The 13,201-nt window shown below is 36.4% G+C and overlaps 1 protein-coding gene across 1 annotated transcript in view; it reads left to right on the top strand.

The window, feature by feature from the left end:
* The window catches only part of LOC123702185 (probable tyrosyl-DNA phosphodiesterase), a 34,571-nt gene extending 21,980 nt beyond the window's left edge, over positions 1 to 12,591 (top strand). Inside the window, exons 12-14 of the mRNA XM_045649864.1 lie at positions 10,924 to 11,023; positions 11,684 to 11,894; positions 12,446 to 12,591. Coding sequence (XP_045505820.1) covers positions 10,924 to 11,023; positions 11,684 to 11,894; positions 12,446 to 12,568 — 434 coding nt within the window. The 3' untranslated portion in view covers positions 12,569 to 12,591. The remainder of the gene's footprint in view (positions 1 to 10,923; positions 11,024 to 11,683; positions 11,895 to 12,445) is intronic.
* Positions 12,592 to 13,201: the final 610 nt, after the last annotated feature.

Raw genomic sequence — 13,201 nt, forward strand, 5'->3', positions numbered from 1 at the left:
CGGAGTGTCCACGAAATGAAATAATTTTTTAATAGATTTTTGTTGTTTGTCATGCGACAAGTAACGCCAGAGTCGACATACTTGGTATGTCGACTCTGGCATTTGAACACAATGTTCACAGCAAGTGCTGTCAATAATGTTCCGTTCCACGCTTTCTCACATTTTACATTTTCACCCCGTTTGTTATTATTTTTATTGTTAATTTTATTTGGACTAAACTTAACTTATACGGGGGAATTGGTAGTGTGAGTGAAGTATTCGACGGGAACACTAAACTTCGGCGTCTCTTTCACTAAATCACTAGCACTTGCACTTTTGTTTTCACTACACTGCACTTGTACTGTAATAGGGAGGGGCGGGCTCGCCGGAGCCGCTGGTGGCCCACGCTCGGGCGCCGGGCCTCGGGCCCGCCTCCTCGCCTGCCGCTGCATCGGCACAGCTTGCACAGCCATATTACTCCGCCGAGTCCAATTACCGCAAATAATATATATACCGCAGCGTAGTGGTGTATGTCGTGATTTGACATCGCTGCTAGAGGTTCGGTATCCTTCATATATATTCAATTTTTTTTGGGTTGTCTGGCAGAAATCGCTTACAGCGATAAGACCGCCCTCTGTACATATATTATATCTTGTATCACTCTTATTTACACTATTTTGTATCTTGTATTTTTGTGTGCAATAAAGAATTTTTCATTCATTCATTCGTTCATTCATTCAATATTTCGCTGAATATCTAGAAGCTGGTTGTTATAATTGAGAGACGAGACAGAGGTATAATTTGTAAAGGCACTCGGTAAAGAGATGTTTATGATATTGTTGATCTGAGATATCTTCAGACGATATATTCAGATTACTCTCCCTTCGACTGTGAGAGATAACGAAGAAATCGGATGATTTTATAACGCATCCTTCGTCAATACTAAAGAATCCAGAGTCAGTTAATTGTAGAGGCGTAATTTGATCATTGCATATAACTTTTATGAAACATGGTTCACAACAAAATAAAAATATTTATTTAAGCTACTTAGCTCCAACCATCTGTTCTTGCAAGCCGAAATTGTGGTTTTACATTTACTTTGCTTTGGCGTCGTTTCGCAAAAACTATAATCGTCTTTGATGATATGTATAGACTTTCTAAGATGGCATAAACAAAGTTGCGGGTTTCTTTCTAAACATGATCTTAAATCCCATTCAGTGATTGGTATGAATGAGTCATGCTTTAGATTGACGGCCACGTAGTCGGCCACCGGGACCACAACCATCTCGTCGCTTGTGTGCGTGCGGTGCGGTATGGGGAAAATTCTTAATATTTCGTATACATTGCCGTTAATTGTTGAAAGACAAATTGCATTGTTATTTTGTAAGATTTTTACTGTATGTGTACAAAAAGTTTTTAATAAATAAATAAATAGTGGAATCATGATTTCAAATATAATAAATCGTGATGTAACTCTTGTACGGACTTGCAATAGATTATATATTTCTGATAAACTGTCAGTGGTTTTAACTAGTAGAGATAAATCTTTAGATAGCTGTTGGGAGATAACTCCCAGTTCATACCTCAGTTGGTCGGGGGTGAGGAGATGAAAGTTGAATTTACCATTGTATATATTAGTAACAGAATCCAAAAGTGTTTGCTGAATAGACTTGAGGCTAAATATTAAATTATTTGTCATCGTAGCGGTCATCAGAAAATCGTTTACGAGTGTTGTATTTTGTAACTCAGTTTTCACTTAATTTATAGCTCCTTCTATGGCGTTAAGTTTCATACGGATTAATTTTTGATTTTCGTCGATCATTGTCTGAGTTCGTTTCAGCAAATTGAACTCTGCTTCGACCACCGATGTCTGATTTCTCCATAACAAAGCGAGATGATTCTGATTTTTCCTAATAAGATCGATATCACTCTCATATTTTTGAGCAAAGCTGTCATCTAAGACCCCAAACAAGCTATTTGCGATATATCCGACCCCATTAACCCTTATTTCGACAGAGAATGTGATAGTAAACTTATTAAAATTTTATTGTATAACCTAGTTTTCATGGTTTTTCTAAACCTCCAAAAAAAGAAAAAAAAATCTACCCCCCGACCTTATGGAGAAAAGCGATGTCCGCCACACCGGACATTATCGAATCTTAGTAAAAAAAGTGTTAAAATGACTTGTCCGTCCTAGCGTACTTAATCGAATACGTGAAAGAAGTTGCATAGTATAAAGTAAAAGAATATAATAGTAAAAGAGTCTTTATTTTTTATAAAAGTACAAAGAAACTGTAAGGGCCTGTATTATTTAACATGAAAGCTCAAAAAACAGTTGCGAGGATTTTTGCCCGTCACAAAACAAAGGCGTGTATCACATTTCAGGCAGTAAACCGTAGTTTTTTTATTGCAGTACATACAACGACCTTCCTCCTTCACTGACGGAAAGTGAGAAACTCCATCGTAGCGTGAACTGTCTGCCGGTCTTGTTTTACAAAGGTCGTGATCGTGTTTTCATCCGTTTTCTTATAGGTAACACTTTTGTTTGTGCTGACCAAACTGTGGTAAACTTCGTAGCGAAAAATCTTTCAGCCGCATGCCAGTCAGCCAGCCAGTGGCAGGGTTTGCTTGTTTGCGATACAGGATCCACGCATTGTCGACGCAAATATCAATAATTTGTGCGAACATGTTCATGAACAAGTTCTATACAAGGCGATCAACATGTCGGCCAAGTCTACACCGCCCATATTTTTGTTATACTCTTTCACAATATTGGGATAATCAACATCGATTTTCCTCTTGGCATTCTTGCAATACCTTTTAATCCTACTAACTGGTTCAGCGTCAGTATAGGAACTGATTAGAGAAGCAGCTTTGTTGTCATGCCACCTCACAACTGACAACTTGTTTTTGTTACAGACGGTTTGACTGAAAGATCCCCTTGGTTTCTTTTTCAGTGCCTTTTCGCTACTCAATTTTTCTTCGGCTCCTCTAAGGTGGTTGCTTCTAATGTTACTTACAGAAAAAATACCATAATTTTCACGCAACAGGTAAACAAGTTCAGGTGACGTAAAAAATTTTCATACCATATTTCGACAAGGTCCGCCGTGACGGACAAGCTGTAAGACACAATAAATACAGGTGTTTCGACGAAGTACGGTGTGGCGGACAAGTAAAAAACTCGATAATTATTAAGAATAACGTAAGCAAAAGCTATGAAATCGTATTACTTGAACGTTAGTAGACTAAATTCACAAAACACAAATAAAAAATCTACGCAACATAAGCAAAAAATAATATTTTTTAATAAATTACCTGAAAGACTTTCTTAGTGCGCAGTTTCGCCGACATTTTTTCGCCAACTGTCAAACTCTGGGTTGTCACACGCAAAATTTATTTTTCTACTAAAATTTGATCGACCTCCCAATAGCTTAGTAGTTTTTTTGTTGCAAAAATAGAAATAGACGGGGCGGTGGATTTTTTTAAAGTACTTGTCCGGTGGTACGGACAAATTCGAAATAAGGGTTAATTAGCCCGCGTTTAGTACGTATTTTATTATTTACATTATGGGTCATTAACAGGCTATTATGATACTGCAGTTCGCTCGCCTCGTGACGTAACTGTTATGCCGGCACTTCACATAGGCCAACGCGTTCGCAAGCGCGTTGGCACATGCACTTGTCCAATGTGTAGAACGGGCGTTCGCGCGCTCGTGGTAGGTATTTGAACGTTGGCCAGCGCGCTCGCGAGCTTGCCGCGCGGTGTCGGAAACATCAAAGGACACTTGTCGCAAGCTTGGCGCACCATCCACACATTGGCCGCGCGATCAGTTTGACTGTAGCAGCTATCAGGAGTGCACGTTTTTTTCTTGCGGCGAATTAACACCTAACTTGACAAAATGGCGAACAATATGAGTAACGAGGAAACATTTAAATTTATTGAGCTCTATCAGAGTGAAAACTGCCTGTAGAACCCAAAAAATAAGTACCATAAAAATAAAAATGTTGTACCTATGTATTAAAAGTGCAAAATAAATAAGGTTCTTGGACATGCCGTTTTTCTCACAATGTTTTACTTCACAAAGAGCATCCTACTTTAATATTATTTATTTATTCAATTTATTTCAGATAATTGCAATATCCATATAATTGTTAGTATCTTGGTACCTTAAAAACTACGTTAGTATTAAAATTACACAATTAATTATTAACAATACTATTTTAAATCAAAATGTGCTTGAGACATGGATTTTAATCCAATGTCTCAAGACATTGCATTATAAATGTGAAAGTGTGTTTATTTCTTTGTTTGTTACATCCATTTTGAATACGTCCGCACATTGGCTCGAACCAAACCATACTGAACGACCTTCCAATGTGTGGATTACTCACAAGCGCGTTTGCAAGCGCACCGCCAGCGCGCTGGCGAATGCGCTGGCCTATGTGTAGAGGCGACATTACATGACTCCGTCACAATGTGATCGCGATTGTATTCTTTCACAAATATTATCTAAGTACTTCATATATTTCCCAATGGCTTTATTGCCTTCTAAATAGGGTTGAGTATTGTAATATACAACGCAAAGCGCCTTATTTAATTGCACTTTGGACGTGCTTGCTCGTACAATAACAATAATAAATTCTTTATTGCACACCAAATAAAATAACAGAGAAGAAAACAGCACAACGCAAGCAACTCTTCTGTTTCTTTGTCCAGGAAATTACGCAACTGACAAAGTAAAACAGAAACCCGTATAGGATCTTCTATCAACAGTGTTCCCAATCAGCATCCACAAAGTTTTCAATGACAGAGTTCCCATCTGCAGAAAATTTTAAACCATGATGGTTTGGTTAATTTTTTCACATCTATACCACATCTCTACTAGTCATTATTTTCTTTGTTTCTGGGTTATATGTATATCTGGGTTATGTATCCCTTTGTGTTTTCTGGATATACAAGGAGAATACATTTTTCTTACTTCTTGTCGCATTTCTTGCGCTTCTCTTTAGCTACATGGATCATTGCAGTACTATCGAAGATTTTGATAGAAATAGAAAAATAGAAAAAATCTTTATTGAAGAAGTTTTAAAATAATACAGTTAAAATTTGGGGAAATTAAAGCCTGTGTTAGTTCAAAACTGTGTAACAGGATACTACTGATATGACATGTCGGGTTGACAGCCAGTCCATATCTCATATGGTGTCTTATTTCCCAATGCTGTAGCCACACTTCGATTCTGTAGATATAATGCAGTGTTAGTGACCTAGCCCTAGAATTATTCCCCTAGGTTAGCATCAAAGAGTAAGCATCTTGCCTTTTCAACAATAGTGCGATTGAATCGCTCACATAATCCATTCTGTTGTGGTGTGTATGGATTAGTTTTTTGATGTTGTTGCATAATAAACTATAGCATTGAAATTCTTTTTATCGAACACTCTAAATGATTTGCAATTTTCCTGTAACTCCAGTTTTTGTCAAAATGTAAACTTAAAATTATTTTTCTTGTTGATGGGTCACAAATCTTACTTTTACTCATTTTTACTGCAAAGTTAATTAATTTTGAGACTTTTAGATAGAATGTTTGATAAACGGTGCAAATATTTGTAGAAGGAAAAAATATTGGCGGCATTTCAACAGGTTTTGACTTTGGAACACTCAAACCATGCTGTTTCTAATTTGTTGTCCAGACTGAAAATACTCGGAAATCAGACTTCACTTAAAGTTGTTTAATTTTAATAATTAAAGCTAACGTTTGATTAAAATTAAGCAATTTCTTATAAAACTAGATAAACGGGTGTTCTATTACATATTGAATAATGCTTTAATCTCTAATACGTTAATACACAAAATATGTTAAATAAAGTTGATGAGTACTTCATCGTGTTACTTGTTTCTAATTAAACGTCCACCACTGTATGTAAGTTCTTTATTGCACCATGTATGTGAGTCGATATGTCATCATAACCAACTGCGTTTGTGTTTTTAGGTGACTGATAGATTTACTAACTTCGTTTTCTGAGCATGGTAATAAAAACATTGAAGAATTTATTCCTTTCAAACTTTTATTATTCAAATGAGGTTTCAAATTCATGTTACAATTTATGAAATAGTCATTAACCCTTAATTCGATGGAAAAAAAAAATTGAAATTTATATTTTTTTGTTTAGTTTATTGTTAGTAACTTAAAAATGGACCTAAGAAAAATAAAAAATAAATCTTGGTTTTATAGGTATTGAGAAATCGTTAGTATAATATACTATACAAATCAAGAGCCAGTGGCGTAGCTATCATATGGCCAGGTGGTGCAGTGCACCAGGGCCCCGGAGCTCAGGGGGCCCTCAAACCTCAGCTTTCAAAAAAAATTTTTTTCTAATAAAAAAAAAACAATTCATACGGATGATGATTGGTATTTGTGTATTTGAATAGTTACGGAAGGATTGTCGATAGCTTTATCAATAGATGATTATGGTTGGATGGATATATCTATAGATGGATAATATGGATAATAATATTCGCCAGCTTTGCAAAGAAATTATAACAAAATTTGGCGTGCTCGAATGTGACCTTACGGAAGTGTATACAGCGATGCTACTGTTTCATACAATTCCTGTTACTTCCGCGGCAGCAGAAAGATCTTTCAGTAAACTGAAGATTATTAAAAATTATTTAAGAAACAGCATTCGACAAGATCGCCTCCGACATTTATCGTTAATTGCAATAGAAAATGAGGCGGCATCAAACTTGGATTTGAGTGAAATTATAGACGAATTCGCAAAAATTGAAATTATAGGGGAATTCTGTTAAAAATCGTTTTTTTCATTAATTAATCTCATCTGTACAATAAATATTCTATATTGTCATGTGCGTCGTTGTTTATTTATTCCCTTTTTCTTCTATTAAACACATGGAGATTCTAATAGAGACGACGTCTGGATTTAGCCTACTAGGGATAATATTCTATATTGTCATGTGCGTCGTTGTTTATTTATTCCCTTTTTCTTCTATTAAACACATGGAGATTCTAATAGAGACGACGTATGGATTTAGCCTAGTTACTAGGGATAAGTTCACTTACCTACTGTTTTCTATTCTTATTCTTATCAATAATTTTGAAGGCAAATATAAGTTCAAACTACGCGGAAAGAGGGGAGGAGGGACCGATTCTTTCCCTATGCACCAGGGCCCTAGTCCCCTTAGCTACGCCACTGTCAAGAGCCTTACAAAAGTTAAAGTTATGCAGTATGTATAATCGGCTATACAATCACGTTTAATCTGAAAATAATGAAAAGCCCAAATTAAAAGTAGAAACATTTATTATATTAGTAAAAGCTTAGAATTTTAATTCTGAACATTATACTTTGACATGGTAATTATAAAAACAATTTCTTTTGTTAGGTATGAAACACAGTCTCATTTGACATTTTGTACAAAACACATTTGTCTGCCCTTCCTTGCAAAATCTGCATCGACCGTACGTAGTCCCTGTTTGATTATGACCAATATTATCAAATCTCACTTCTGGACAAGGATGATTCCGTCTAGGATTAGCTATTTTTTTTTTTTTGACTGTGATGACTGTGGTTCACTTGCGGGAAGAGGTAAACGTCCAAATTTTATAAGATCTTCACTTATATCCATGCGAAAATGTTTCAACTTTTGAGGTTTAGTCCCGATTTTCTTTAGGTTACGTCTGTATGTCATCATCATCAGCCCATATACGTTCCCACTGCTGGGACACGGGCCTCCTATGAGGGTACAGGCCATAATCCACCACGCTGGCCAAGTGCGTGTTGGCGGATAGTGCGTGTTGGCGGATAGTGCGTGTTGGCGGATATGTCAGCCAAGCATTATTTACGCATATATCTATCATCTGCGAAAATTTGTATAAATACCATCGTCGAGTTTTCATCTCGGTGCGATAAAGCGCTATTAGCATATCAGATAAATCAACCCCCCCCCCCATATGTGCACTATAATGCTTCACAATTTGTGGAAAATCAACCAGTACTTTAGCTTTAACTTTCTTATCATATCTCATAATTTTTTCCAAAGCATTTTTTGTTGACTATTCTGTGTCACGCTATCCCATCTCTATGTTCTTTCTCTCTCTATTTTATATTTCTACAGGGGCGCCGGGTTTTAAAAATTCTCGAGGGTGCTCCTGGAGCTGGAGTCCAGCTTTTTAAATGACATACCTAGCTACTTATAATTTTGGTATATATCTAGGTGTCGCCATTTTGTATGGCGATCAATCCATCGAGATTCTAGAAGTACTTACAACGGAAGACTAAATCTATGAAAGCGAAGCTGCGTACGAGAAGTCTAGCTAGTAATTACTAAATGGACACAAGAAAATACAAGATTATTTAGAGAAAATAATTCTTATTCAATGCGATGCGAACGTATTTTGACGAACTACTGCTCTCTTAATAAATATGTCTGCAATATTTTCCAATTCTAAATCATCTGCTATTTCTCTGTTTACATGCACTACCATGTAATTATTCAGTCTTTGTTGAGTCATAGTACTCCTCAAATAAGTCTTTATTCTTCGTAATGCGGAAAATGACCTTTCAGCGGTGCATGTCGATACTGGAATAGTTAAAATGATTTTTAATAATTTGATGACTTCTGGTATCATACCTTTGGTAGATTCGCAATGAGTAGTTATAAAAGAAAGAACATCCTCTACACTATTGAGTTTGCAATTTTTTGTTTGCGCGATATCTAAAAGCATGTTTCGATGAAGAATCAAACGATTTATATCAAAGTCATCTCCATAAAAGTTTTTCACATAATCGCTGCTTGTATCATTATTTTGCTGAGTAAGAAATAGTTCCATGTTACTTAAGTGAGCCATAGTATCTTTAGTAAAGCGCTGTTCAATACAGCCTATGACTTTATTTAACACTTCAAAATACATTTTTCGATAAAAGTCAACTGTGTGCCTAGTGCGAGTTTTCATCGAGTACGAAACGTTACTATCGCGTTTGCGTCACAGGCACAGCCGAATTAGTATGGGAAATCGAACAGCGCCCCTAGCGGACGTATGGGGAAGCTTTGATTCACCGTACAAATTTCGCTGTGACGTAGACGCGATAGTAACGTTTCGTACTCGATGAAAACTCGCACTAGGCACACTGGACTAGAAAAATTGTGCGGTTCACTTGTAGAGTCGTCTATCTTTTTAGGTATTCTCCGTATTCTTGGTGTTTTAGGTTCATCCAATTCCAAAACGTGAGCCAAATCTACAGTAGTTTTCCAGACGTTTTCAAATTTTTCGTCAGTTCTTTGGGACGATATAACTTCTTTGACTGTATTTATATTATCGACAGCTTTTTGCAGATGCAGAGACATCTTCTGTAACGTAGCATTTAAAGCTTCAATGCGACTAAGAATTTCTATCAGAATTTTAATGATAAATAGAGATTCGAAAGACTGAAGAGTTTTTAAAAACCCTTTTGCTTTGGCACCGGCATCATCTTTCTGAGTTTTTGTGTTATTCAAAAAACATAGGAGTACACTATAATTTTCGAGAACTGTTTTCAATGAAGATATATGACAACACCATCTTGTTGGGCAAAACGGCCGTAGGGAAAGATTTTGTGCATCCTCAGCTGCCTGTAGGGATTCAAAACAAGCTTGGCGTTTCGGTGAAGCGCGGATGAAGACAATGAGCTCTCTTATTGCAGTCAGTTCTCTCATTGTATCTTGAACAACCAAGTTTAAGAAGTGTGCCGTTTCTATATATCTAGTGACACTATCTCGTCTAATAAACTTATTTACATGATTTTAAAACAGCAAGTATGGAGTTTCTCGCCGCTTCTTCTCCGTAGATACTGCTTTCCGAATCGGTGGTAAATGTTAAAAATATGTAATGACGATTCGAAAGTGCTTCTAAATGAAGTCTAATTGAATAAATAAGTGTTTGATTTTATTTATCCTACTACTTAATATTGTAAATGCGAAAGTTTGTGAGGATGGATGGATACATGTTTGTTATTCTTTCACGTTAAAACTACTGAGTAATGAATTACAATGAAACAATGAAATTTGGTATGTAGGTAGCTGGATACCCAGAATAAGACATAGGCTACCTTTTATCCCGGAAATCCCACAAGGACGGGAACTATGCGGGTTTTTCTTCGATGATGCGGGAAAAGCCGCGGCCCCAAAAACTATTTTATTTAATAAATATATGCTTTATTTTTACTGTCTATAAATCTATTTATTTATATATCTATCTATATACAGGGTGTCCCACTATTGGTATACTAAGCGCGAAGGAACTTGTAGTTTTGCATACACTGATCACGTAAAAAATACTTAAACAACAAAATTACATCAAAAAAATTTTGCCTGAAAATCCATGATCCACATAGAGTTTTAAGAATTCATCTATTTGAAAAAAAAAAAACTGCGTCTGGAATTTTATAAGTATTTTTAACGTACTCAGCGTATGCAAAACTATAAATAACCTCCTTTGAGCTTAAAATACCAACAGTGGGACACCCTGTATATACAGGGTTACTTGTAAAACACCAGCAACCTCGCAGGACAAGATAGCTAACATCATAAGTAACAACATTTGTTCTACGACTATTGGCATAACGCAATAAATTATTTTTAAATGATTTTTTGAGCTTTTATTGTAGAGGTACTCTCCTAACATTTGTAAGTCTATGTTCTATTCATTATCAAAATGACGACGTGAAGCCCCCTTCCCCCTCTCGTTCGCTTCTTGTTTATGTTATTTTTGGGATGCGCGTAGAGTTTATAATATTCAAGCGGAAAATTAAATGAATATTTATTTTTGTATGAAAATAAAATTATCAAAAGTCGTAGAACAAATGTTGTTACTTATGATGTTAGCCATCTTGTCCTGCGAGGTTGCTGGTGTTTTACAAGTAACCCTGTATATATCTATCTATCTATCTTTGCAGAGAACGTGCGACAATCGCACGATGGTCTGCTCGGCGGCGGTTGCTTGCCGTACGCGGGTGAAGCTCATTCCAAACAGATTTGGTTAAATCAGTTCTTGTAGTAAGTATGTTTATTTATTACTAGCTGCTCCGCGCGGTTTCACCCCCGTGGCTCCACTCCTGTTGGCCGGTAGTACATATTAACTCGGTGGTTGGCCGTAGCGTGGTGATATATAGCCTATACCTATAGCCTTCCTCGATAAATGGGCTATCTAACACCGAAAGAATTTTTCAAAACGGACCAGTTCCCGAGATTAGCGCGTTCAAACAAACAAACAATCAAACAAACTCTTCAGCTTTATAATGTTAGTATAGATTTGATGTTGACACTTCTTTAGGCGCGTTGATGGTTAAATTTAAATTGCGTCATAGCAATACCGTCACGTCATAGAGTAAGGCGATGATATGGTATCTTTGAATCTTGCCAAAGAGGTCTTCTGACACCGGACACGTGCTCGGCAGACACGCTCTTTTTTATATTTCACTAGTTGTGCCCTGCGGTTTTACCCGCATTACTCCGCTCCTGTTGGTCGTAGCATGATGATATAGCCTATAAGCCTTCCTTGATAAATGGGCTATCTAACACTGCTAGAATTTTTCAAATCGGACCAGTGGTTCGTGAGAATAGCGCGTTCAAACAAACAAACAAACTCTTCAGCTTTATAATATTGTTAGTGTAGATTTTCCATTATTTTTTATAAATATGTACTTTTCCTTTCAGCCAATGGCGCGCAACATCCTCGCACCGCAACAAAGCGATGCCGCACATGAAATCCTACACACGGATATCGCCGGATAACAAAATGGCGGCCTTTTATTTACTCACTTCAGGGAACGTGAGCAAGGCCGCTTGGGGCACGATTAATAAGGGCAATAGGGCACTCCGCGTGATGAGCTATGAGGCAGGCGTGCTGTTTCTACCCAAATTTGTGGTGAGTATATACAGATGGACATACACACACATACAAACAATGAACACAAAGCTGATTGGTACACGATAAACAGGGGCGAAAAAAACACACAGAAAAAGAGAAAAATGCACATACAGGGAGAACACACACATTCAAAAAATGTGACCGACATCAAACCTATTCAATAAATAGCACATCTAAACTCTAAATAATATGTACTAATTAATAATATCAAATCATTTTTATTTTATACTTTTCCGATTATGAAGTCGGTTTTTTTACGTAGTTATTTTTATTATTAACTATTGGTCCGCCCGGATTCGCCCGTGGTACATGTTTACGTTTTCTCTACATAAGATCCATCCTCGTACTTCAAGAAATATAATAAAAAAAGAATTATCGAAATCGGTTCAGCCGTTCTCGATATATAACCAACACATTTTGCGATTCATTTTTATATATAAGAAGATATATTTTTTTACAAAAGTACAATAATTTAAAACGTTTATCTACATAACTACATAAACGTTTAACATTACACTCTTCTCAGTATTTTTTTTTTTTTTTTTCAGATAAACGAAGATTTTTTCCCCCTTACCGGAGATCCTAAGAAAAAGCTAATAATACCGTATGATATTCCACCCACTAAATATACAAGTGATATGTCGCCTTGGGTTTCCGATTATTTGTATTGATTTTAAATAAATAATGTTTGTTATTATGTTTTTTATTTAAATTCACTTCACTACATAGTATAAAACAAAGTCGCTTTCTGACAGAGAAATGTATGCTTAAATCTTTAAAACTACGCAACGGATTTTGATGCGGTATTTTTAAGAGATAGACTGATTCTCAAGGAAGTAAAGTATATAATTTATTAGGTTTCCGCCCGCAGCTTCACCCGCGCAGTCAAAGAAAAACCCGCATAGTTCCCGTTCCCGTGGAATTTTCGGGATTGCGTCATTTTCCCGGGATAAAAATTAGCCTATGTCCTTTCTCGGGTATCAATATATAATCCATACAAAATTTCATGCAAATTGATTCAGTAGTTTAGGCGTGATTGAGTAACAGTAACATGTGCCACGGGCGAAGCCGGGCCAGACCGCTATAATAATTTTGAAAAAGATTTCATATTGTGTTAGGATTGCTAGGTTATAAGAAAAAACATGTAATTAGTGATATAAATTTTATTTTTGTCATACATATATTACAACACTAGCTGTGCTCCGCGGTTTCACCCGCATGGCTCTGTTCCTGTTGTTCTTAGCGTAATGATATATAGCCTATAGCCTTCCTCGATAAATGGGCTATCTAACACCGAAAGAATT

The sequence above is a fragment of the Colias croceus genome, chromosome 23, assembly GCF_905220415.1.
Source record: "Colias croceus chromosome 23, ilColCroc2.1".
Taxonomy (NCBI): domain Eukaryota; kingdom Metazoa; phylum Arthropoda; class Insecta; order Lepidoptera; family Pieridae; genus Colias; species Colias croceus.